This window comes from Lithobates pipiens, unplaced genomic scaffold (assembly GCF_037356315.1).
Source record: "Lithobates pipiens isolate NorthernLeopardFrog02 unplaced genomic scaffold, aLitPip1_a1.2 Scaffold_13, whole genome shotgun sequence".
NCBI lineage: Eukaryota > Metazoa > Chordata > Amphibia > Anura > Ranidae > Lithobates > Lithobates pipiens.
Window position 1 is genome coordinate 352,487,382 of NW_027507718.1, and position 26,893 is coordinate 352,514,274.

The 26,893-nt window shown below is 43.5% G+C and overlaps 1 protein-coding gene across 8 annotated transcripts in view; it reads left to right on the forward strand.

Moving 5' to 3' along the window:
* Positions 1-26,893, forward strand: part of RAPGEF2 (Rap guanine nucleotide exchange factor 2) — a 383,922-nt gene that overhangs the window by 132,432 nt on the left and 224,597 nt on the right. For all 8 annotated transcript variants that reach the window (XM_077477128.1, XM_077477135.1, XM_077477136.1 and 5 more), the window contains exons 2-3: positions 4,313-4,383; positions 15,787-15,843. In XM_077477128.1, coding sequence (XP_077333254.1) covers positions 4,313-4,383; positions 15,787-15,843 — 128 coding nt within the window. The remainder of the gene's footprint in view (positions 1-4,312; positions 4,384-15,786; positions 15,844-26,893) is intronic.

Here is a 26,893-nt window from a genome sequence, read left to right on the forward strand (position 1 = left end):
GGCCACATTCTTTAAAAAGTGACAGCTGGTACATGGAGCGGCTACAGAGGTGGGACATGTTACATGTTCCCAAAGGTGAACTGCTCTTTTAAGTCTGGTACACACTTAAAGTTTTTTTTCTTTGAACCCAGCGTGCTGAACGAAAAAAAGAAATAAATGGAGCTGTACTGCGATCTTAGTACAGGGATCTGCCCGCTGAGCTTATTGTGTTCTGATAAGGGGACTACCCCCACCCCCCTGCCAGATGCTGATCGGCTGCTGGTTTTGCAGCATGCCCACTCAACAGAAGCCGGACTGTTGTACACATGGGCGAAATGTCGGCTGGTTTCTGTTGAACCAGCCAATGTTCGGCTCTTGTGTACCAGGCTTTAGGCCTTGCATCTTGCCGTGGTCTCCTGGTGACCATCATGCTCATTTTCTAATTTTTTTTTTTTAGTATGTATTAAAATTTCAATAACTGCCCCAGATGCTGACCTGTATGAATGCTCGTATTAACCACTTAATAACCGGCCCATACCCAAATGACGGCTACAGGGTGGTTTGTTCACGGGACCCGGGGCAACACGGATCGCAGTAAAGGGCCAGTGACAGAGGCCCTTTACCAAGTGATTGCTCCGTCCAATGACAGTGAGCAGGGTCATCAGAAGTTCATTGCTCTCCTCTCCTCACACCGATACAGCGTGAGAGGAGAGCAATCGTGTGCCACACAGTGAGTAGTATGTTATCTAGCAGTGCACAATAGTGCCACAACAGTTCTACAACAGCGCCATCTGTCATCTGTACCACCTGTGCCGCCTGTGCCCACCAGTGCCGCCTGTGTGCTAATCAGTGCCACCAGAGCCACTATAGAGCACACCAGTGCCACCTGTGCCCATCAGTGCCACCAGAGTGCTCTGCAGTGCAGCCTTACCAGCCACCAGTATGGCAAAAAAATTTTAGTAGAGAGGAGGCCTACCAGCTTCTAAGTATGACCGATGAGCGCAGCGGGGAGCTCTCTGAATCTGTCAGATTCGCATTCGGCCTATGAACCCGTTACAAGCAGGTCTGATACGGAATCGGAAGAAGAATGTGTGCCTGTGAAAAGAAGGTGTTCTGGAGCAGCAGCCTACTAACAGCAGCGCAGTTCCATCCACCTCGAGAGCAGAGCCGTCCACCTCGAGAGCAGAGCCACTACAACAAAGGCCAAGCACCAGTAGGGTGTCATCTCAGCCCCAAAGGGATAGGGACCATGCCAGCCTTCCCTATGCCCTTCAAAACCTATTGTGGTGTCCCCCTAATTCCGGAGCAGCAAATATCCCCCCCTTTCACCACCCAGTCAGGTGTCCAGGTGAACACCGATGATTTAGCCATGCTTGATTTTTTTCATTTGATTTTCACCAAAGACTTAGTATCATCCATTGTGGCCCAGTGCAACCTCTACGCACAGCAGCACATAGTAAGCAACCCTGGCTCTAGTTACGCCCCCGTGCTTTGGGATACACACACACAAAAAAAAAAAAAAGAAATTGTACTCCTGTTGATCTACCAAACCCATCCACTACATGCCACTCTTCTCATCAAGATAGCTAATGATTATGCGGTTCCTCCACTACAATGATAACACCCAGTGCCCTCCCCGAAATGACCCAGCTTTTGACAAACTATTTAAAATTCAGCCACTCCTAATTATTTCTCCTAAAAATTTCCCCAATTATATACCCCCGAACAGAATATTTCCGTGGATGAGTCCCTTGTAAAATTCTCAGGCAGGCTTGGCATCAAACAGTTTATCCCCAGCAAAAGGGCCCAATATGGGGTTAAACTGTACAAACTTTGTGACCGAGCCACGGGGTACATCTAAGCCTTCCTGGTGTACAAAGGGAAGGACTTCTAACTGCATCCGCTGAATGCCCAGAGTACATTGGAGCCAGCGGAAGAGTGGTCTGGCAGCTTGTCTATCCACTTCTTGGAAAGGGATACCATCTTTATGTGGATAACTCTTATACTAGCTTGCCCCTCTTCCGCAATTTTCACCGGAGAGACACCCCAGCATGTGGTACAGTAAGAGCCAATAAAAAGGGCTTCCCACAAAAACTCGCCAATGAAAGGCTACAAGGAGGGGAGACGACATCTTTGCTGAACCAGGAGCTATTGGCTGTCAAGTGGAGGTACACTAAACGTCCACATGCTCACGACAATCCATAATGACACCTACGTGGAAGTTTCCAGAAGAGACGGCCCAATCCAGAAACCAGCTTGCATCTATGATTATAATTTGTTTATGGGGGGAGGGGACTTCAACGATCAGATGATTGAACCCTACCTTCCCACAAGAAAATCCCGCCACTGGTATAAAATTGTGTCCATTTATTTTTTCAGTTTGGCCATTTATAACACTTAAAGTTATTTAACAAAAATCTACAGAGAACCCCCACCGTGAAACAGGCCACAGACGTCAGAAGAAATGCTGGGTGTGCTCCAGTGGAAGACTTAGAAGAGACACCAGGTTTTATTGTCCCAATTGTCCTTCCCAACCAGGCCTCTCTATAGAGTATAATGAGATTATATATATATATATATATATATATATATATATATATATATATATATATATATATATATATAGCTTATTATGCCTTTGCCATACAGGGTGTTTTTTAATCTTTTTATGTTTTTTGCCTTTACTTCCTCTTTAAGTGCCCAGTGCTTAACAATATACCATTTCTATTCTAGCTAGCCATATTCTACCAATGCATAGAAAATAAACGTATTGTTTCTATAAATAGCTGCACATTTTCCTATTGTGCAGTTTTTGAAAGAAATCTGCAGTGCTATTTTTAAAATAATGTATATTGCAGCAAAATGCTTCTTTAGATTTGCCTAATTTGTTCACTGGAATGAAGCTCAGGACGTCACATTTTAGTATTGTGTGTGTGTGTGGTCCGTGTCTGCACATATTTATAGGTTTCCTTGATGCAATCCTCAGACATGCATGGTAGTGCACTCGTATAATACAGTAGCAGTTGCTAATCTAGTGATAAATGCACTGTTGATAGATTCTGGTGTCTCACTGGCATGTAATCCTGAATCTTAAGGCAAGGATTTTTTTCTGTCCATAGCTGTTTGTATCTGCCGTCACAGGGGACTAGTTGCCCTTGTAACCCACATTTAACTGATGACTCAGATCTTGTTGTGTCCCTAGGTGTTGAACTGCAGCTCCTCAGCCTTGCCAGAGACCCAGGATCATTTTTCCCATCTGTCTGCATCCCTTGAGGAAGACACTTATTTTACTTGCCACCAGAGAAGAACGCAGTCTATCAGCCAGACTTGCAATATAACTCTACATGTGTGGATTTGTTTTCTTTCATGTATATCTTTTTCCCCCCCTCCTCTTCCCCTGGGCCATATGGATAACAGTATTCTGATCCATCGTGAAAGTTGGGCTGCTTATTTTCTATCTTGATATTTATTCCGCAGGAATCATAGCATTTAAAGCTGCATTATACCCTCACTAATGACTGCTCCATATTTTTATCTGTTACTCAAGCCTCTTTTCTCCATTTCAGTTATGACCTGTTGTGGGTGGGAAGGGTATGTTCAGCCGAGAACACAGTTGAAAATGCAGGGAACCCATTTTTACCAGTCTTGCTTTAACACAATTGAAAGGAAAGGGGAGGCATTGCTCATAGCAAGCAGTTAGATTCCATTTGCTTTGCAACACATGCACTCTAACGCATATGAAATGTAGCAAATTCAATTTAACATCCTACTGGTTACTGTTGGTGACATTTTTTAATTTTTTTTGCCAATGTGGACGTTAACGTTTTAATTGCATCAGAGTTGTTGCCATGCATTTTGTTGCATTTCCCAGTTAAGACACAAAGCATGGGCATGCGAAAATTGATTGTGTTCCATTGTGCTTGTTTTCACCAATATATTTTGGACTTCCTGCTCGAATAGTCTGAAATGGCATCTGTTTGAAAACTCTAAAGATATTTGAAGAAAAATATTAGGGGTTGATTTGTTTTTCTTTTGTGTTGGCTGTTGCTGACATGTTGTCTTTGTGAAGATAGTTCTTATAGTTTTATAATTGCTACGTTGTCTTTTCAGTAGTCCCTGTACAGTTTTGCTGTCTCCAATTTTACTGGCGACATACGGGTTTAAAATACAAATCAATTGCATTTTTCCAAGCAATGACTTTTGTTGTGATGGAATATGTAAATTTAACAGGGAAAGCCCTGTTGAACTTTAACACAGTGCAATTTCATCATGATGCAATTTGTGTTGACCACTAATATATCTCAATTGTAAGCATGTTTCTTTTGTCTTGTAGGATCTGGAGATCGTTTACTCATACCTCCATGGAATGGAAGCATTATCAAATCTTCGGGAGCATCAGCTAAGGTAAGCTGGTCTTCCATTATCAAATAAAAAACACTACTCGACGTATGTGATATTCAGGAATATTTACAAGAATGGATCTGTAATCATATGTTTGTGCCAAAAACAGAACTCTGGCCCTATTGAATTTTTCCAGCTTGTCAGTGTTTTATATGGTCCCTACTATGTCGTGAGTTGAATTTGTCATACATTACAATAAATTGTTTGTAGAAGAAAACACTGCGGTTATTAGTCTTCTATAAAAGTAAGTCAAATCCCATAGAATTTTAAATTCTTACTAGACACCATCACTGGGAAACAACTTTGTTAAATGTGATGCCACTTACAAGGCTTTAGTCACAGTTGTAATGTTGAATGAAATGGCAGCTGATATGTATGACTGCGTGGCAGCTGACGTGCATGGCAAGCCTTGCTGATGCATCCCCTAATTCCTCAAGAAGCAAGGACAATTTCTTTGCTTCTGTTGCCGTACTGGAGAAAGCACTGATCTCTTTTGTAAGAGAGACTCTAAAAATTGAGGACTCCACTGTGACGGCCGACGAAGTGCCTGGGCCCTTTGGTACACACAAACAAGCTAGGTCTGTTAAGGTTTTCCCTTATGCTGCATACTTTGATAAATTAGTCTACAAAGCTTGGGAAACATCTGAAATGGCCTTACGTTTCTAGGTTGAATGAAGCAACCATGATACCGGTGAAAGAGTTTCCCCATTTTAAGAATGCTGCGGACCACAGGGCAGAATTGGCGCCCGCTCTGTTTACCATTGCGGTGTCTGCGTTATTAACTGTGTTGGCCACGGCCCTGCTGTCTCGGATGTTTACTTAATGGACCAAGTTTCTATGGTAAGGTTTTAACACCAGACATGTGGATAGGTGTATGTTGATCTGGTGGACCAGCTGGTCCAGGGCCTGCAGTATGTATGTGATGCATCCCAAGATGCTGCTTTACCACTCTTCTTAGCTCTCTGTCTCGGTGGTGGTGCTTCGGCAGATGCTTTGGTTCAAATGCTGGTGTGCTGAGTAGACTTCTAAAAAGGCCCTGGCGGACTTTCCCTTCCAGGGGAAAATCTCTTTGGTGCTACCTTGGACAGCACCATCGAGAACCTGACGGGTGTCGAGAGTAACTTCTCCCACGGACCAGGAAGGGGATGGAACTGTGTTTAGAAGACCAGGCCTTCCTTTACTGAACATATGGGACCTTTTCACTCCACTGGGTCTGCTGACAAGGGCTCTAAGCCAAGTCCTACTAGTCCACCAAGCCTGCAGATAAGTGCAATTCAGTCTGAAGGTTTTCCCTCACCTGTCTCTAAGGTGGGGGTCATCTTCACTGGTTCTCGCACCCATTGCCCTCCCAAATTTCCAGCAAGTGCGTCTACAAACTGATTGTGTCTGGACACAAAACTGAATTTCATTCTTATCCACCAGGAAAATTCTTTCCCACCAATCTTCATCTTCTGCTATTGTGCCTTCGGCCCTATATGGGGTGGAGCAGGACCTTCTTCACCAGGAAGTAATTGCCCCTGTACCTCAGCCAGAATGGTTCTGAGTGTTTTACTCCAATCTGGTCACAGTTGGGGGGGGGGGGGGGACAAGGGTTGCCTGATCCTGGACCCGAAGGCCCTGAATTGCTTTATGCAGGTTCAGAGTTCCAAGCTGAAATCCATCCATTCCATGGTGGCTTCTTCATCAGGGGGATTGCATGTTCACATTTGTGAGGGACATCAGGGGTTCCTTTATGGACAGAATGGAGATCACAAAGTCCTACAGTACTTTTAAACACCAGAAGCTTTGGATTGTGGTCCCTGCAGTTTTGCATGCAGGCTCTGGGTCATATGGTGTCCACCTTTAAGGCAGACCCGTATGCGCAGTCCCATACGAGGGTTCTGCAAGAAATCCTGTCCAAATAGGATTAATTTTCAGCCTTCCTATACAATTAGATTAGTCTGGGCTGGTTGATGAGGGCCTTCCTCCTCTGGTGGCTTTAGTCCCCTGCGTTGCAAATGGGGAAGTCCTTTCTTCCCCTCTACTGGAGGATAGTCGCAACAGATGCCAGCCTGCTTGTCTTGGGAGGAGTCCTGGGTTCCAGATCAGCACAAGGACGTTGGATTCCAGAGGAAGCTCACCTGTCTATCAATGTCTTGGAGCTGCAAGTGAACAGGTTGTCTCTGCAACACCGGACAGACCTTCGGGGGCTCCTGGTCAGGATCCAATTGGACAAAGCACTGCGGTGGCCTATGTCAGCCACTAGGGTGGCAGAAGTGTGGCAGAGGAGCTAGGGGCTTCCTACATTCTGCAGTAGGTGGAATAGCATGTTTTGGCTCTCTCCACTGTGCACTTTACCTGCGTCAGGAATTGGCAACTGAATTTATAAATATATAACCCCTCCCCTTATAGGGAGTACCTCAGTTTTTTCACCAGTGTCTTAGGTGTTGGTCACGAGTAAAGATGTGCTGTGCTGAGCTCCTCTGGAATATTCCTTACTGGGGTAAGCCATGCAACCTGATCCATTCAAAGTGTCTCTTCCAAGCCGAATTGAATGGTACCTGGGCCTCGTGTCCGAAGGAACAAGGTTTTGCCTGTAACGCTTATCTTTTTAGGGAGCTGGACCTTAGGATTCAGTATTTGTTTTTTCAGCCATATTCATGGAAGACTGCTTTTTACAGGCCCAGGGCTATGGATCCTCAGATAAAAAAGGGGGCCCCCAGTCCTTGAAGGTTTTCTAAATGGAGCCCACCGTGAGAGGTGAAGATTGGGTCTGTTACCGCAGAACCCTGCAGCTGGATAAGGTAGGCGAGATTCCTAAGGAATTTTTCTAATTCTTGTGGGTTTTCTCCTTTAAAGTAAATGTTGTTATGCCTATAGTCACCACCGGGGGCTGTCAAGAGCATGTACCTGTTCCATGCTTGTCAGTCTCATCGCTGTGTACAAGCTGCATGCTTCCTCTGGTCCAGGCTCCAGGTAAAGTTGTGGGAAAGGGGGGTTTTCTCCTCCTAGGAATGTGCCCCCACCTGGATAGCTTTCCTCCAGGCAGTAGGAGCATGGCATCAGACGGTGGTGTGCCGCTCTGCTCCCGCCAACATTATGCCAGTTTCCACTGGCAGCTCTTCTCCTCCCCCAGCCCTCCTCTATGCAGTGCGGTCAGGATCGGAGCCCGCTCGCGTGGGAAAACACTCTATTTTAAAATAGATTGGGGGGGGGGGGCATGATGGGTGATCAGAGGAAGGGGCGGGGCTTAGTGGCATTGGTGCGAATTAGCATCCACAACGCAGGCTGCATAGCTATAAAATGCACCTTTATTCAGGTGCATACAGCTATCAGGGACACTGAGTGGATGGGTGGCATGTGAGTGACACAGACATTCCCAGGCACATTTACTCAGCCATCATGCTGAACTCAATTGCAGCGGCAGTTGCTCGACTATTGCTCAGCATTAGGTGGATTTTTTTGGTGGTACCTCTGCGTTTGTGCTCGGCACTATGACCAGAGGTGGTGGTTCAAATGCTGCAAAGACCAAGGGCACAAATGGGTCGCCCTCAGGTAATGAGGACCCTCCCTCTGCAACACCATCCTGTACTAAGGAGGCTGGTCAGAGTGAGCCATCAGGGGCTGCAACTCATTCCGACACTTCAGCCCCTGTCTATATAACTGAGCAGGTTTTCTCCTCAGCTATGAGTGGCTTAGAGGAAAGATTAGTGGCTTTAATTTTGTCTTCACTGAGTGGAAGAAAACTCATTAGGTCCCCTTTTACCACCCACGATCCCAAAACGGAGGAAATGTGGGAGGGGGAAGATGAATCCCCCTCGGGGACCGTGAACAGGCTGATGATTCCTCTTCTGAGGAATCAAGTAGGGAAGGATCTTCTTCATCTTCACATGCTGAGAAGTTGCTGGTGCATTCTCTTACTGAAATGGTCTGCGCCACATTTAAGCTACCCTTAACGGAGTCGGTTGAAGAGCCCACTTCCTGTTTGGGTTCACTAAATTCCCCGCAAGCCTTTCGTACCTTTCATGTCCATTCGTTACTAGAAAAGCTTATGTATTCTGAGTGGAATCACCCAGATAAGCACTTTTTCCTCCTAGGAAGTTTTCAAAACTTTATCGTATTGAGGATAAATTCACTAAGATGTGGAGTATACCAGCAATTGACGCTGCTATATCCTCTGTGAATAAAAGTTGGAATTGTCAATGCACAAATGCTTAGGGATCCAACTGATAAAAAATGGGAATTCCTGTTAAAAAAAACATTTTCTCCCTGGCAGGTTAAGTGGCTCAACCTGCAGTGCTGGCAATTGGGGTATGCCAATCCTTGAGAGACCATTTGAAACAGGTGCTCAAGGTGTTCCCTGAATAGCAGGCCCAGGAATGAACTAAGCTGCCAGCATCTTTGTGCTTTGCAATTGACGCAATCAGAGATTCTATTCTGGAAACCTCTCGCCTTACCCTTGGGTTGGTACATATGTGTAGAATCTTATGGTTAAAAGGTTGGTCAGTCGTAGTGCCATGCAAGAAGCTCCTGGCTGGTTTTCCTCTTTGCGGTGAAAAGTTGTTTGGGGAGGATTTGGACAAATATATCCCAAAAATATCCAGTGGGAAAAGTACCCTTTTGCCAGTTAAGAAAAAGAGTAAAGGTTCCTCATTTAAACAGCTCTTTCTCCAGTGCCAGGGGCATCAGCCTCCAGGCAGTCACGACGGCCTCCACCGTCAGGGTCAAGAGGTAAACTTCAGGGTCAACCCCAAGGACAAATGATGTTCTGGGAGAGGAAGCCCAAAAAGACAAAACGCTAAAGCCTCTTTATGAAGGGGCGCCCCCACTCGTTCGATTGGGGGGAAGACTTCTGCAGTTCTCAATGGTCTGGCAGGAAGAATTTCAGGTCAGATGGGTGGACTCCACAATAGCTCTAGGTTACAAACTAGAGTTCCGAGAGTTCCCGTCTCCTCGCTTCCTCAGGTCAAATGTCCCTAAAGATCCAGAGAAAAAGAAGTCTCTCTTTCTAGTGTTAGACCGGCTTTTGTCAAAAAAGGTCATCATGGTGGTTCCTGTGGAAAAGCAGGGGTCAGAGTTTTATTCAAACCTTTTTACGGTATCAAAACCAAATGGGGATGTCAGGCCTATTCTCGATCTCAAAGATCGAAATCGATTCCTGAAGATTGTCTCTTTTCGCATTGAATCGATCCGATCAGTAGTCTCCATCCTACAAAGGGGAGAGCTTCTGCCATCAGTCGACATCAAGGATGCATACCTGCATGTACCTATTTTACCTGGTCACCAGAAGAATCTGTTTTTCGAAATAGAAGTACTTCATATTCAGTTTGTAGCCTTGCCTTTCGGTCTAGCTACTGCACCTTGGGTGTTTACAAAACTTCTGGCTTCAAAACTTTAACAATAGTAGCATACCTGGATGACCTGCTCTTAATAGACCAGTCGGTATACCACTTGGACCAAAACGTGGTCACCACAGTCAACTACCTGGAATACCTAGGTTGGGTCATCAGCCTGGTGAAATCTTCTTTAAAGCCAGTAAGAAGGTTAGAACACTTGGGTCTGGTCATAGATACAGCCCAGAAGAAGGTGTTTTACCCCAGGCAAAGATCAGCGCCATAAAGGAGCTGGTCCAAGGGGTCAGGGCAACGAAGGGTCCTTCCATTCGCCTTTGTATTAAGTTGTTGGGGAAGATGGTGGCTTCATTCGAAGCAGTTCACTATGCTCAGTTTCACTTGAGACTGCCGCAAAACAGTATCCTATCGGCCTGGCAAGAAGATTCAGGCACTAGATTTTCAAATGCGTTTGTCGCCAAAAATGCGCCAGAGCCTTAGTTGATGGAGGATATCCAAGAATCTGCAGAAGGGGAAATCCTTCTTACCGGTTACCTGGAAGGTGGTAAGACGCCAGCTTTTCAGGTTGGGGAGCAGTCCTGGAAGAAGCGTCTGTCCAAGGCAAATGGTCCAGAACCGAAAGGACCTTGCCCATCAACATTCTAGAAATTCAGGCAGCGTGTCTAGCCTTAAGGGCCTGGACATTCAGGTTGCAGAATTCTCCTGTCAGGATTCAATTCGGCAATGCCACAGCAGTGGCTTATATCAATCACCAAGGGGCCACCAGAAGTCGGGCAGCCCAGGGAGAGGTAAACCATATCCTAACTTGGACAGAAAAACATGTGCCATGCATTTTAGCACTCTTCATTCTGGGGGTAGGGAACTGAGAGGCAAACTACTTAAGTTGTCAGCAGTTGTTACCAGAGGAATGGTCCCTTCCCCCCGACATCTTCCTGGCTATATGCCAAAGATGGGGGATTCCAGATGTAGATCTGTTTGCTTCCAGGTTCAATAACAAAGTTCACAACTTTGTGTCAAGGACAAGGGATCCACTCGCATGCGGAACAGATGGTGGTGACCCCGTGGGATCAGTTCACACTGATTTATGCATTCCCTCCTATTCTGCTGCTACCTCGACGACTTTGCAGGATCAAGCGAGAAAGAAAGTCTGTAGTTCTTGTGGTCCAGAAGATCTTGGTATGCAGAAATAGTAAAGATGGTGGTACAGGCCCCAAGTACCCTACCACCACGCCCAGACCTGCTATCGCAGGGACCAGTGTTCCATCCTACCTTACAAATGCTAAATTTAACGGTTTGGCTATTGAAACCCTCATTCTAAGGAATCGTAGGTTTTCAGGCTCAGTGATGCCTACCTTGATTAATGCAAGGAAGCTAGCTTGCAGAATCATTTATTGTAGTCTGGAAGGAATATGTTTCTTGTTGTGAATCCAGGGGTTGGCATCCTAGGAAGTATGTCATAGGTAGAGTTCTTGCCTTTCTGCAAATGGGACTAGAAATTAACTGGCCTTGAGTACTATCAAGGGCTAGGTCTTGGCCTTATCAGTATTGTTTCTGCGTCTGCTTGCTTCGCATTCTTTGATCCGATGCTTTATACAGGGGGTAACGTGGCTTAATCCACAGGTTAGGGCATCCCTAAACCCTTGGGACTTGAATTTAGTTCTGTCGGCATTACAAAAACAGCCTTTTGAGCCGATACAACATATTCCTTTAGTCCTTTTGACAAGGAAGCTAGTTTTTCTGGTAGCCATTTCTTCTGCAAGAAGGGTATCAGAGTTGGCAGCTCTTTCTTGTAAAGAGCCATAATTAATTGTTCACAAGGATAGAGTAGTATTGCGTACTCATCCTAGTTTTCTGCCAAAGGTGGTTTCAGGTTTTCACATAAACCAGGATATTGTTTTACCTTCATTGTTTTCCAGAACCCTGTTCTAAGGCCAATGAGAGCTGCAAAGCCGGAGGTGTGCCTCTGTGTAAATCTAGGAAGTGAACAGCCAGCAGCCTCAGCTGCCCTCAGTTAAAATGGATGCAGCCAGACTTAGTAGAGGGAGATTTCTGCAACAAATTTGGCAAGTACAGAATCATAGTATATATAAAATAATATACAAAGTGGTTGGAGGGAAGCTTCAGCATGGCAACAATGTTTCTATTACAAATTATGTGAGCAGACTGCAGTTCCTCTTTAAGGTTCCCTGTTTGCCCCTCTAGAAGTTGTTTGGGTGGTTGGCATGTTTGCCTGGTTGCTTCAGTTGTTTTTGGTTTGCCCATCCCTCTTTGGTGCACTGCTTTGGGACACCCCTATGCCAAAATTCAGAAGAGCTGTGTGTGTCTATGAACATAAGAGAAAACCAGATTTTTTTGTTCACTGTAAAATCCCTTTCCCAGAGTTCATTGACGGACAAAGCATCCACCCCTCTATTGGAGTTTATACTTCTGACACTGCTTTGTTACAAACTGGATTGCCTATAGCCGAGAGGGGAGTTTTACCAGAGGGAACTGCAGTGCTGTGTTCTTTTCTGCCTAGTGACCTACTTTTCTGTAGGTGGTGCTATAAAACCCTAGGTCAAGATTCAGAAGAGCCTGCATCTGTTACTGAACTCAGAGAAAGGGATTTTATGGTGAGTAACAAAAAAAAACAAAAAAAACTGTTTTTTGGACTACACTTTGGCTGGCAAGCTTTCTTGAATAGCAATTGCTGTAGTATCAAAACTCGCCACTGTGTAGTCTTTCTGGCTACAAACAAATGCTTTGTCGTTTTTTTACCTGTTTGACACAATATAGTCTTTCTGAAAGGGCTGTCATGTACAAAGACCAATAATAATTATTGGTACAAAGACCAATAATAATGGAAATACTCTTTGGCCTACAGTATTTTTTATAAATATGAGCTGATATCTCTACCTTTAACATCATTTGTCTTTTAATTTTCTCTCTGCAATTATTCTGAAAACACTAGAAAAGATTTGGCTTTGCTGGGACACAAAATTATATATAATCATTGCCTGTAATTAAAGGCAGAGCGTGGGTTGCATGAGTAATTTGGCAGGTTCCATTTTATTTTGTTACCTGGCATAGTATTCATCTCTTAAACTGTCTCCCGTTAATTCTCTTCTGCTTTTTTTACCAACATGCTGTAATCATTTTAATATGAAGTAATTTGCAGACATTTTTGGATAATGATTTACATTATGTAGTTGCTTGCAGTAAATAAATGTCTCTGAAACTACGGGTTCTGTGTGTTTTTTGTTTTTGTTAAAGGATTCTTGTAAATCTGGCAGATGCTTGTTCAGGCATACACTATCAAGGGGCAGTCTCCTCCCTTCTCCATTATGGCATACGCCACCTTAAAACAGCAGTCTGCAATACATTACAGCCAAAACAAGCATCAGAAGATGCAAACACATCAGCTTTGTAATATTTTGTAAAAATGTGCACAGATGACCAAATGGCAAACCTGAGACACAGGCACCTGATGCTGGAATGCCCAGGAGGCACTAAGCACCCTGGTGGAGTGTGCCATAACGGAGAAGGGAGGAGACTGCCCCTTGATAGTGTACGCCTGAATATTTCTTGTCAATTTGTCTGTAAACCTTCACATCCAAGACCTCCATCCAAGGCTGGATGCCAATCTACGTAGCGGGCAGACACATCATTGTGCATAAACCTGCAGAGGTGCATTTTGCTGTGGAATCGACCTCAAAGATTCAATCAACTACAGCCTGGGAACCTTGCACTGTGACAGATAACAGCAGAAGTTATTATCAATCAATCAAAAAAATAAATAAAAAATCAGTGCTGTTTAGCAATTATTGAATAATTTTAGCTCACAAATTAAAGTTTATTTATAGCCAAAACTTTATTTATTAACCATACATCACAGGACAAATTATTAGACTCCTGTATTAAGCTCTACCTCAAGGTGACTGGACACTGGCAAATTGCAAAGCTTGCCACCACCAAGCAGAACACCTCCCATTCCCACCATTGCCTTCGGTTTTTTTTTTTTTTTTTTTTTTGCTAGTGTCCATAGGTGATGGACCTGTCCATATCTGCTGAGAGAGATCTCTCCTTCTACTGCATTGATATACCCAGCCTCATTGCTCTAGAGCAGTGGTCTCCTACTTGCATGATTCCTCCCTCTGACGGGATTGATGGGGCACTATTCCTACCACTGACAGGATTGATGGGGCACTATTCCTTCCACTGACACCATTGATGGGGCACCAATAGTTTGGCATTATTCTTCCCACTTGCACCAACGATGAGGCAGTATTGCTCCTACTTGCACTAATGATGGAGCACTATTCCCCCTCCCCCACTTGCGCTTATTTCCACGAACACCAATGATGGGGCGCAATTCCTCCCATTAACACCAACAATGGGGCATTATTCATCCCACTTGCACTAATAAAGGGGCACCATTCCTTCCACTTGCACCAATGATGTGGCACTATTCCACCTACTGGCTTCAATGATGGGACATTATTCCTCCCACTTGCACCAATGGTGGAGCACTATTTCTCCCAATGGCACTAATGATAGGGCACCATTTCTTCCACTGACACCAAAGAGAGTGCAATATTCCTCCCATTGACACCAATGATGGGACATTATTCCTCTCACTTGCTCTAATGATGCTACACTATTCCTCCCACTTGCTCTAATGATAGGGCACTATTCCTCCCACTGACATGAATGAGGGGGCACTATTCCTCCCAATGACACCAATGATGGCACACTATTCCTCCCACTGACACCAATAATGGGGCACTATTCCCCCCACTGACACCAATGATGGGGGCAATATTCTTTCCACTAAAGATTTGGCATTGTTTATGCCCAATGACACAGGGATATTTTCTACTCCCACTGGCAACAGCCTGGCCCCCTTGAAGTCTGAAGGACAGTAAACTTGCCCTTTGTTTTGCAAAGTTTGTAGACCCCTGCTCTAGAGCAATGCCAGTTACCTCGGTCCACAACTGATACCTAGAGTGGCTGTATCTGAAACCTGTGAGGAAAAACATGGATTGCTTGTAATGTGTGGCTGCATTGGATCCTGTATTTTGGGGCTCATCTTGGCATGGGGGGGGGGTTTGCCCAGCAGGGTGCTATACAGGTCAAAACATGCGGTCTGATGAAGCGGATCCCAGTCCCTGGAGACCCTGTGGGGTAGACCTGATATGGAGGTCCCCATGTGCTTGTTCCCTGCTTTTAGGCTGTGAGATTTTGGACCAATCAGAGGTTTCCCCCATGCACCTTGGAGCTATAGCCTTTGACCTTAAGTGCCACCAGAGGCCGCTGTGGGTCTTCTTGCTCTCTGGTGATTTGTAGTTCATATTGGTGCTGGGCTGCATGGACCAGTTTATGGTGGAAATGAACAGCATGGATGTTGCACAGGTGCGACCTGCTCATCTTGCTGGTGCCATCTTGTATCTTTCCTTGTTTCCTGCCCAGGAATGTGTGTTTCATTCCTGGGCAGCTCCTTTTTCAATAGGAATAATAGCACAGGCTGCAGGATGTCAGCACTGCGTAAAACACTTGGTGCTATAAAAGTACCTGTAATAAATTAATGGAGACATCCCTAAATGCATACAGATGTAAACTTGAGTAAAACTTGGTAGAGCATCCAGATGAAAGGCATTTCAGCCTGATTTTTGACAGGCTACTGGCAGGTATTTCCAGAAAAAACAATTGTCAGCTTTTTTTCAGAAAGAAGGAAAAGGTATCCTGGTGGAAATGGTTGAAGGGTTAAGGTTTTTATGCAGACTGTAGACATATTAGTACATTTGCACATCAATGCAATTTTTCTAACGTACCAGCAATAAGTCCGAACCTTTCAACTGTATTAGCTGTTAGCATGGGCTACATTACAAACCATATAAACATGTCCTAGTGTATGATTTATTCATGTGGACTTTTTGTCCATACCAAAACTAAGTCAAGTAAAACAAAGCAGCTGGATAATGGGCCTATAGTGTACACATAAGGATAATACTGTACATAGCACTGTTGTATCCTCAGATTATAACATATACAGTATTTTTTTAGATCATTTCAATGTTAATGTCTCTCTCTATTGCAGACTGATGTGTGAAACTGTCCGTTATGAAAGACATGAAGCTAATGAAGTGTTATACTAGTAAGTGCATTTTCTTCATTCACCTGTTAATTTGGAGTTTTGATTTTTTTTTTTCTTTGTAACACAAAAGGTTTGTATAGGTTTCTCTTCACAGAACAGATTTTAAACACGTTTTACTAGTGAACGATGGACATTTTACTTTGCCATTCTTGGATTAGGTGAACAAAGCATGCCTCCATTCTGTAGTATGTAGGGATTGTTTAATTATAGGAACTTACGTCAGCCAGTGGAGTGATTCCAGCCTTTATTAGATTCCAGCTTCCAGAGTTCTTGTCTGTCATTAGTGATCTTGAATGCTGCAGCTTTAGAAATACATCAAGCTGTCTGTAGCTTGCTCATTCTGATTTAGCTGAATAATTGCATATGCAATGTCCTATGTTGTGTTTTGTCACTCAAATGCTCAGTAGCTTTTAGTGCAAACATGTTTATATCTAAAGATGAGCAAACCAAATATTAGCCTAATTTTACCAAGATCAGACGTATTCTCTTTCATCTGAATATCCACTTCCCTTCCCAGTGCAAGCAGCACACGGATGAGGGAACCCCCCCCCCCCCCCCCCCAAAAAAAAATGGATCGTACTGATTTAAAGCATGTCATACAGCACAGTGCTTGTTTTGTGTCATTTGGCCCCCTGGTAACACTTAAAAAAAACCTGGCTGAGCCTGCCAATTTCAGCCCTCCCCTAATTAAACTGACCACGGTTTATCATGGCTGCTAAGCTTTGAGAACGTGGTCAGTTTATGTGCTTCCATCATCTGCAGCCGGCTCTCCTGTGTATGTCATTTTAAAAAATATGCTATATAATGGCTTATTTCAGAGCGCTGTTCGGCGCTCAGGTGACTGCCCTCTAGTCTCCTCCTCTCCTCGTCTCGGCTGACGTCAGCGGGGGTTTCCCAGCACCTCCCCCTGCAGTCACCTGAACGCCGAATGGTGCTTTGAAATAAGGTTTTATACAGAAAATTATTTTAAATGGCATCCACTGCAGAGCTTACTGTTATGTAACAGATGGAACTAGAATAGGAAAGAAAAATCACTTAAACACTTTACTGAGCAAGTAACTATAGATGTTTGTGAGTAGTGTTTTATCCTTTATTTCAATAAGTTTGCTAAATGTCTACTACAAAGGCCAGTGTGCTTGAGATTTGGTGATGTCACTGCTGTTCTGCACACTGCTCCACTTGCTGCACCTGTGGATATGTGATTTCTGCACCACTTCTTGACTATTTATCCACCAGTCATCAGGAGACCACTCTGACATCTGGAAGCAAAGCCCCTGCAAAGATGGCTGCCTTCACACATAGACACAGTGGACAGAACAGGGCATGGTAAGTCAGTAATAAGGAAAAGATAGACTGTATGGCCAATACTTATTGTTTTTGCCCTCTGCTTGCAGTTTATGAACAGTTTCATAATTCAGGTCTTACCCTTACCCAGGGGCGGACTGACCATTGGGGCACCCGGGCACTGCCCGAGGGCCCCATGCCACTAGGGTGCCCCATCAGGTTTGCCAGCCTCATTAAAACCAGGGACAGCATGTAAAAATCTGTGTTTTTAAAAAAAATCCCAAGATTATAGCTGCCCCCGCCTCTCCAGTACTTTTTCAGTGTGTGTATGTGTAGTCCGTGTGTATACTGTGTGGCCCCATAATCTCCTATTGCCCAGGGGCCCGATAATCTTCTATTGCCCGGGGGCCCGATAATCTTCTATTGCCCGGGGGCCCGATAATCTTCTATTGCCCGGGGGCCCGATAATCTTCTATTGCCCGGGGGCCCGATAATCTTCTATTGCCCGGGGGCCCGATAAGCTTCTATTGCCCGGGGGCCCGATAATCTTCTATTGCCCAGGGGCCCGATAATCTTCTATTGCCCGGGGGCCCGATAATCTTCTATTGCCCAGGGGCCCGATAATCTTCTATTGCCCGGGGGCCCCATAATCTTCTATTGCCCGGGGGCCCGATAATCTTCTATTGCCCAGGGGCCCGATAATCTTCTATTGCCCAGGGGCCCGATAATCTTCTATTGCCCGGGGGCCCCATAATCTCCTATTGCCCGGGGGCCCCATGAGTTGTCAGTCCACCCCTGCCCTTACCATTGCACATAAAGCACAAAACACACAAATTCAGTTAAAGGAGAGAAAACAAGCTTTGCTGAAAATAAAAATGTTCCTATGTTTCCCATAAAAGTCATTTTTATGAACTAGGCCAGCTTGAGATTTGTTATGTCCAGCATTGGATAATTTTGAGAACCACTATTTTGTCCTGAAAACCCAAGTTTTGAGGGACAATTTTTTTTTTAAATTGCATAGTTAGGGCATCCTGGCTTTAGCCTTTTTTTTTTCTTGTGTTGTATTGTTACATTTGAAGCCTTTGAAGACACCATAGAATGACAGTGAATGGTTTGCTTGATAGTATGTTCATTTTAGATAACCTTGCCTGTCTGTAAATGGAGGAGGTGCACTGTTTGTACATTGCGTCCCCGACGTTACAAGATTATATTTATTAATTGTGTTTTGTCCTAATGGTTTATTTTGGGTAATTCAGTGGACGCTTTGTTGGAACATGTCACTTATTTACCTAGCATGTGTGTGCATGTGATCAGCCTTTTGTCCTGTATCTTATTATTCAATTATTTATATGCTTAGAGCTCAGATAGTCTTCATACGAAAGAAAAAATTGTTAAACATTTTTATTTAGAGCAGGCATGGTATGTAATCAACTGCAAGCCAGATGTGTCTGGGATTATATAAAATATTTTATACTGTAGTCCTTTTTTTTTTGTCGTATTTGCAAATAACCAATACTGTATATTGTGTTTTAATTCTCATATTTTATCTTTAGAAAAGGTAATTTCTAGACATAGCCTGTTCGGGTACATATGTTTTGACCTTTGTAGTTTATTTACAGGTCCATTAATTTTGTAAGTCTCATGTCCCAGGTAGAAGACCAGGGCCACCCACTTTTGTCATAGGCTGGAGTTTTACCAGAATGCAAAGACTCTCTGATACGCTAAGTCTATCATTTGACTAAATTCCAAAATATACTCCACTTATCCTGCTATAAAAGGACTTATTTGTGTATGCTACCGTAGATTAGGAACCGGTCTGCATTCAGAGAACTACAAGCAACAGCATACTCAAAGCTCTGAAATCCACAGGACTACCTCGAACCCTGTTTCTCCTGACGTTAGAAACCATTTTATTGTTTCTTCTGTAAGCCAACATGTGAAAACAAATGGTGTTCTAGCTGGGCTGTACTTCCAGAAAAGGCAGATCAAGTGTTGCCTGACAGGAGCCATGATTGGTGCATTTTACCAAAAGGTCTCTTCCCCTATAGATTTCAGGATACAATGGGTTCCAGGCAAAGTAGCTTTAATGTCTAGGCATGGACTTCCTATATGTATTGCACCCATGCTGACTACCAGCATTATGAGCAAGTATGAAAATCTATTTTACCAGCAGTGTTTTACTTAAGACCCCTTCACACTGAGGGACTTTTCAGGCCCTTTCACGCTAAGAAAGTGCAGGAAAAGCTCACAAAAACCTATTTCCATTAAAATCAATGAATGCTTTCACACTGGGGCAGTGCGCTGGCAGGGCGGTGGAAAAACGCCCCTCTCCATTGAAATTAATGGAAAGCTCTTCAAAAGTGCCTAAAAAGCTCTTCAAAAGAGCTCCATGTTTTACTGGAAGTTTAGAAGCGCCTCAGTGTGAAAGGGGCCTAGGGGTGGATGCTGGTGGTCTGAAGTGGTGAGATCTTAGCTCTTCTACTTTTGCTATGAAGTCTCACTCCGCTTGTTTTTCTTTCCCATTCCTCCTGTAAAATTAATATACAATCCACCAAAGAGAGTGGGACCCCCTTGTAATGGTGACAACAGCTGTGCTATACTGGGTGAAACCTATATTAAAAGCCATTGCCTGTTATAGTGCTGCAGAATTCACCCAGAAGTAGTATTTTTCGTTTTCAGTGGGTTGACCCTTTTTGAGTTATAAAAAAGTAAAATTTCTACAGAATTCTTAGCAGAACATGCCGTTGATGCGTTTTAGTATAAACCAATGTATGACTTGCTTGAGAAAAGCAGAGCAATTTCAGGCATTCAAGTATATTTTATTAGTGAAATAGGTTATTGTAATTGGTACGTAATAATGTCTTTCTGCAGATTTCCCTGATTTCTGGCAGAATTCACCCTCTCTGTGCCTTGATTCTTAAGTCTTTTAATATGACATAATGTCTCCAACCCCATTTGATGACTAAATATGTAATTAAGGAAAGTATATCCCAAAGTGTGTGGTGAAGCCAGCAGTCCTAATTTGCGTCATGGTTTGGCAATGAGCAGTGCAAAACCGTATCAAGTTATACTCCTAACCGCCTACTCAGTTCACTCTCTTCAACAGCCTTCTCAAAATGGAGGCAGACATTTCCCAGGTCCGTCTAAACCTAATGAGAAAGGAGGCTCCTGATTTGCACATGCTCATTGGATAATATAGTTTGTTAGGGCATGGTCTTACTGTTAGGGATCATTGGCATATCCATACACGAATGAGACTTGGGGCTAGTTCACAAGAGCTATCCACTGTGTGCATATTTTTTCCACTAACAGGAGTGACACTAACTTGGCATGATTTATTTATTTTTTGTTTACTTGCCCCTTTACTGTGTCTTTTACTGATTTTGTAGTTTTGCAAACCAGTGAGGGATTTTGAAGCCTCATTTCTGTTATCAGTTACATTGTTAAAAAGATGGTGACTATGTAACTCCGTAGACCTTGAAGCAGCAGGAATATGTTGGTACCAGTGTGTTGTCCTTGCCTCATACACCTATATACATATATGTTTCTTGGGAATGGGAGATTTGTTTTGGGTAGGGGCTAATGGTTGGAGTTTAAAGAAAAAAAAAATGCATATCTGATTTTTTAATGGTACTGAGCATTTACTTGCTGCAGGAGTGAGAAGATGACTTGAAGATGTCTTAGCAGTAGGACAGTCAGTAGTAATGTAACCCCTCTCTTACCAGACTTTACTCCCTGATGCTAATGGTAGGAAAATCCTTAGTAGCATCATTTTTTCTTTCTCAAGACTTTGCTCTTGTCTGTTAATGGTATGGTAATAACACTATTACTGTAGAAAAAAATCTAATGAGTGAGGAGTTAGGCAGGCCATAGGCGGTGTGAATATTTTTCCTACAACCACGGTTCTGACAGGGGAATCCCTCCTGCTGAGACATTGTCTTCTCCCAGCGGGGAGGGGATGGGGGAAGCTGTCCCCGCTGGATGAAGACTGTGAATATCGCTAGCGGTTATAGAAGCTGTTTGTGATAATTGCAAGCGAACCTGACAGGCTGGTTGTGCCCAAATTGATTGATAGCTTGGTACATTCAGCCTGCCCATTGACGGTTCTCGGCGGGTTCCTGCTGTTTTGCTGGGCAATTCACTAACCTTAGATGCATCTTGTAAAGGAATATGGGAAGTATGTAATTACATATGGCAGTCTAAAGCCTAGTACACACTACTATTTTTTTTTATTTTTTTTTTCCAACCTACTGGGTTATATGGAAAAAAAAACGCACAGCACATGTCGGAGCTGCTGTACTAACAATATGATGTTAGTACAGCTACCTCCCCTGCTGTGCCAGAACACTTCGGTCAATGCTCTCAGCCATTGGCTTAGAGCACCGATAGGGAGCCGGTCGGCTGCTTGTTTTCCAGCATGCTCATCCGACAGAAGCCGATCAAAAAGGCCAGCTTCTGTCAGACCAGCTGCTCTACACACGGGCCGCACCGGCTTTTATTGAACTGGCCGATGTTAACCGATGTTTGGCCCATGTGTACTAGGCTTTAGTCTTAGGCAATTTTCATTCACCCAGCATTGTTCTTTGTTGTTTTTCATGATATTACTGTAGCTGGAATAAGCTTCCGAGGTGCACATTTATTTTCTATGATTCATTTTGTTTTTTACATTTTGCAGTTTACAAGAGCATGGGCAACTCCTACAGGAAAAAATACAGGGTGAACAGCTCATGATATTTAACTGTGTAGCGGGCATTTCATTGAAATGTTATTACTCTGCATGTTTAGTAGAACAAGGCCAAGGGTATGAATTACACACACGTGAAAATTTGATGTATGTGTCAGAGAAAATTGCACTAATACAACTACAATCACTTCAAGTATTCTTTATACAGTACACTCAATGAACTGAAGATATGACGTGGCTCTTTGTAGAGAGAGTCCATTGTGTATGTAATTTGCAAGTCGGTAAACCTGCCTGATTCATAACATTTGCTTATAGCTTTATCTAACAAATAATATAAAGTATATACATGAATAAAAGTTGCTGTGTACTCATAAACCAAAGACTATATAGTACATATACTTTTAAAGAGAACCTCTCAGGACAGACCTATGGAAAGTGCAGTGGGTTCCCGCTGCTTCCCTACTGAAAATGCTTACCTGTCATACAATACAGAACAGAAAGTCACAGGCCATGAATTTTATGCTGCTTTTCTAGAAATGCTGCTGGTGCACCCATAGATAACCCACCCACTGCATGGTCCTTACATGATGGACATCTTCTTCTATGATTTTTTTTCTTTTGCCTCAGGGTTCAATAGCAGTTGATAAGTTTGATCCAGATCAGTTACCTATGATGTACAGTACTATGCAGAGGTTTTAGGAAGGTGTGAATAAATAATGTAAAGTAAGAATGCTTTCTAAAATATATATTTAAATTATTTGTATCCATTTAGAAAATGCAAAGTGAGCAAACTGAAGAAAATATGAAATCAAATCAATATGTGGTTGTGACTATGGCTTCAAACTAGCATCAATTCTTATGCCGCGTACACACGGTCGGAGAATCCGTCGGAATGCGTCTTATCGGACCGTGTCGTCAGATAATCTGACTGTGTGTGGTATGCATCGGACTGATTCCGTCCGAATCTCCGTCGGACCCAATTTTCCAACATGTTGGAAATATTTCCCGACCGACTGGGCCGGTCGGACGTAATCCGATCATGTGTAGAGAATTTTGATCGGACCAAGTGCCACGCATGCTCAGATCAAATTCCTACATCAAAGCTATTGGCTACTAGCCTGAATCTAGTCCCATCGTAACGAAATTACGTCATCACGGTCTGAAAGATCGGATTTTTCGACAACTTAGTCCGACCGTGTGTATGCAACAGTTTCGGACACAATCCATCAGACTAAATCTGACGGACAAAATCCGATGGATTTGGTTGTGGAAATCTCCGACCGTGTGTACAGGGGCTAACACTTGCACACTTTGTAATCTTGCACAAAGTCAGGGGATTTGTAGAATTAGACCAATTTATACCACACAGGTGCTAATGATCAATTTAAAGTGTAGGCTGAAATGGTCATTAACTGAAACAGAAAGAGCTGTGTAGGCTTAAACCTGAGTGAGGAACAGCCAAACTCTACCACTAAGGCCCCTTTCACACTGGGGCAGTGCGGGCGTCGGCGGTAAAGCGCCGCTATTTTTAGAGGCGGTATGCGGCCGCTAGCGGGGCGGTTTTAACCCCCACTAGCGGCCGAAAAAGGGTTAAACCGCCCGCAAAGCGCCGCTGCTTCACCGCTCCAAAGATGCGGCTTGCAGGACTTTTTTCACCGTCCTGCCAGCGCACCACTCCAGTGTGAAAGCCAGAGGGCTTTCACACTGGAGTGAAAGGGGCCGGTTTTTTCAGGCGCTATTTTTAGTGCTGTAGAGCCTGAAAACCGCCCCAGTGTGAAAGGGGCCTAAGGTGAGGTTGAGGAAGACCGTTTCTGTCACAGGTCATACGCTATGGCCAGACTGAGCATAGCAACAAGACACATGATGGTTATACTGCATCAGCAAGATCCCAGGCAAAGATTCCAACACAGACTGTGGTTTCAACATGTGCTGTTCAAGCTCTTTTGAAGAAGCACAAAGAAATGGTCAACATTGAGGACAGTAGACATGGTGGTTGCCCAAGGAGACTTGATGCACCATATGGAAGACACATCATGCTTCTTTCTTTCCACATTAGAAGATGTCCAGCAGTGCCATCAGCACAGACCTGACAGAACCCAGTGAGACTAGGTATACCCATCTACTGTCTGGCCAGAAGTGGACTTAATAGAAGAACTGCTGGGAAAAAAACATGCCTCAGACATGGAAACAAGGCTGAGTGACTCAACTATGCACAAAAACATAGGCACTGGGGTTATTCTTAGTTTGTAAATATTGCAGTGCATGTTCTAGCAGTCCAGTCCTTACTCTATCATGTAGATAGGCTCCTGCTGCTACCCAGCGAGAGCTCAAAAGCAAAGGTTCCTCCTGAGCACCTGGCTTTGCTAATGGAGGCACCTGGAGAAGCGAGGGGCATACAGTGTTGGCGGAGTCTGCCGAAAGGGACCTTTCTGTGCAATATGTATATATTTTTTTTTTTTTTTTTTTAACAAATACAATTTTAAATTTGTCAGCCACACTTTGTTTACTTATTCATTGTGTCCCGAAGCTGCTTTATTGAATTGAGACTAGGGAACTGCACAGGAAGGCATGTTGAGTAAATGTCAAGGGCCCTAATGTTTGCCCAGTAACTATTCCTTACACAATATATTATCACCTCCACACAACAGTAGGACAGTTTTAACAGTTGGTAACATTTGTTGAATTCATATATGCATATTTCAACATTTTGTTATGTTACAGCCTTATTCCAAAATGAATTAAGCCCAGGTTCACACTGCTGCGGGATTGAAATTGTGCGAGTGCAGCTGAACTCTGACAATTTCATTCCCTCGTGTCAGTCCGATGATTTCAGAGACATCTCTGCAGTTTCCTGAACAGATGTCTATTGAAATCGCACTTGAAATCGCCAAAAGTAGTATAGAAACTACTTTTGGGAATCTGTGCAGCATCGCTCCAATTGGTATGGTTCCATTGTGGGCAATAGCCGCCGATTTGGCATGTGATTTCACGTCAAAATTGTCAATGCGATATCTCTGCAAAAATCATGTGGCTTTGACGGCGCGGTTTTGTGAAAGGGGCCTTACTGAATCCGTTTCTTCACAGATATCATTGGATGGGTAAGTAATAACACTCCTCACTATCTGGTTTGTACAATCTCTTTAATTGGGTATGTAACCATCATTACAGCAGTAGTAAACCAACAATGTAATATAGTGCAGCTTGCCATTCATTAGATACGGTGGCTTCATTTGTTTTCTTTTCCCCCCTCTGTTTTCACCTGGTGATCTGCCCAGTAACACACCTCCTGCTTATACAGGCGTTGGGCATTTTTTTTTATTCAGCCTGTAGAAGCAACTTTATTTTAGCCTATGTGTACACATGCACAGTTGGGCATTTACAGACATATTTGTAGTGGGTTTTTGGGAGGAGATTTCGGGCAGAAAATAACGCTAAATGCAGCATTTAGGTGTGTCGAGCATTGGCTGTAAACCTGATTCATGAAATTTGAGCTAGCTCATATATCTGTAGTGTTTTTTGTTTTTTTTTTTGTTTTGTTTATCTCTCTCCAAAGCACTGTGTCCTGTAACTTTGTCTTGCTCTGTTCGTCTGTTATCAGCCTGATAGCTTTTGACAAGTTCTCCGAGATGAGAGATAGAAGTGTGTGTGTGTGTGTGTGTGTGTGTGTGTGTGTGTGTGTGTGTGTGTGTGTGGGGGGGGGGGGGGGGGGGGGTTGCTATAAATGGATTAGCAGACTGCTAAACTATTCACAGGCACAATTTGCATGTGTGTGCCTTTCCTCCAATCAGCTGTCTGTGTCTAGCAATAATCCACTCCTACAGGGGAATGAGGAAGTGAAAAATCTAAGGTCCACTTTTTTAAACAGTATATAAAGCTGAAGACCGCAGATATACATGTAAAACTTATGTTGGGAGATTTATTTAATCTCTGTGTATCATCTGATGCTGTTTACTTCACGGGGTATATGTGAGAGCTTACATCCACTTTAAGTGTACATTTCTTTTGTGTTTCTGGGAAAAACACCTATAATGCAAACAAATGTAAAAGCGTGTTCAATATGTTTCACAGGACCATTGTTTCTGCTCCTTTTTCTGCCAGCAGTTCTGGTATTTTTTCCTGCTGCCTACTGTGCATGGCCCATTAGTGAGACACAACTCTGGAGGAAAGAACAGGAGGCACATCAAACAGCAATATTGTCAGTCTGAGGGGGAGGGGAGTGTTAAATATCTGAAGCCAAATTTCAGCTCACACTTTATAATCAGTTACAGCAAATTTTTTTTTTTTTTTTTTTACCATTTGGGATAACATAAAAGCTGATCATTTTAATCACCCCTGCCAGTGTTACGTGGTTTGCCTCACCTGTGTAAACTGCTGCATTCTGCTGGAGAATTTGTGCTTTTAAAAACAGAATTGCTGGCTGGATTACCAGCTGAAAAAGAAGAAAGAAATCCTAAAAATACTAAAAAAGAAAACTAAGGCATCATGCATACTCGCATCCTAGAAAGCTGTTTTTAGCATTTTCTCTCTACTCCTAGGAGCTAAATAGTGTTATCCTTTGTGTCCATGCACACTACATTAGACTATTAGGCCGCATTCACACTTGAACGCAGGTGGAATCGCCACAATTCCATCCACAATTTTTCAAATCGCTGCAAAACCCGGGATGCGTTTGTCATACCATTACTTCCTAATGGCACCCCAATTGCACTGCGATTGTCATGCGGTAAACTGCATGGCAATCGCAATGCTTGTTGCTCAAAGAAGCTCATGTTCTTTTTTTGATAGACAAGAGTAGCGCATTGCGATTACCTGCATCAATCGTGACAAAATTGCGGTTCAATTGGGGGGCCATTAAGAAGCAATGGCATCTCAAACACGTCCTGTGGTTTGGAATTGCAGAAATTCCGCCCGCGATCAGGTGTGAATGCAACCTTAGCATTTTTTGAGCTTCAGCGTCTAAGAGCAGAATTGTTTTTGTAATGTTTTTGGGATCATTTTCCAGGCAGACAAAAAGCTACTAAAATGCTTTTTTCAAGCAGTTTTTTTTTTTTCCTTCGTGTACTGTAAAAATGCTAATGTTTG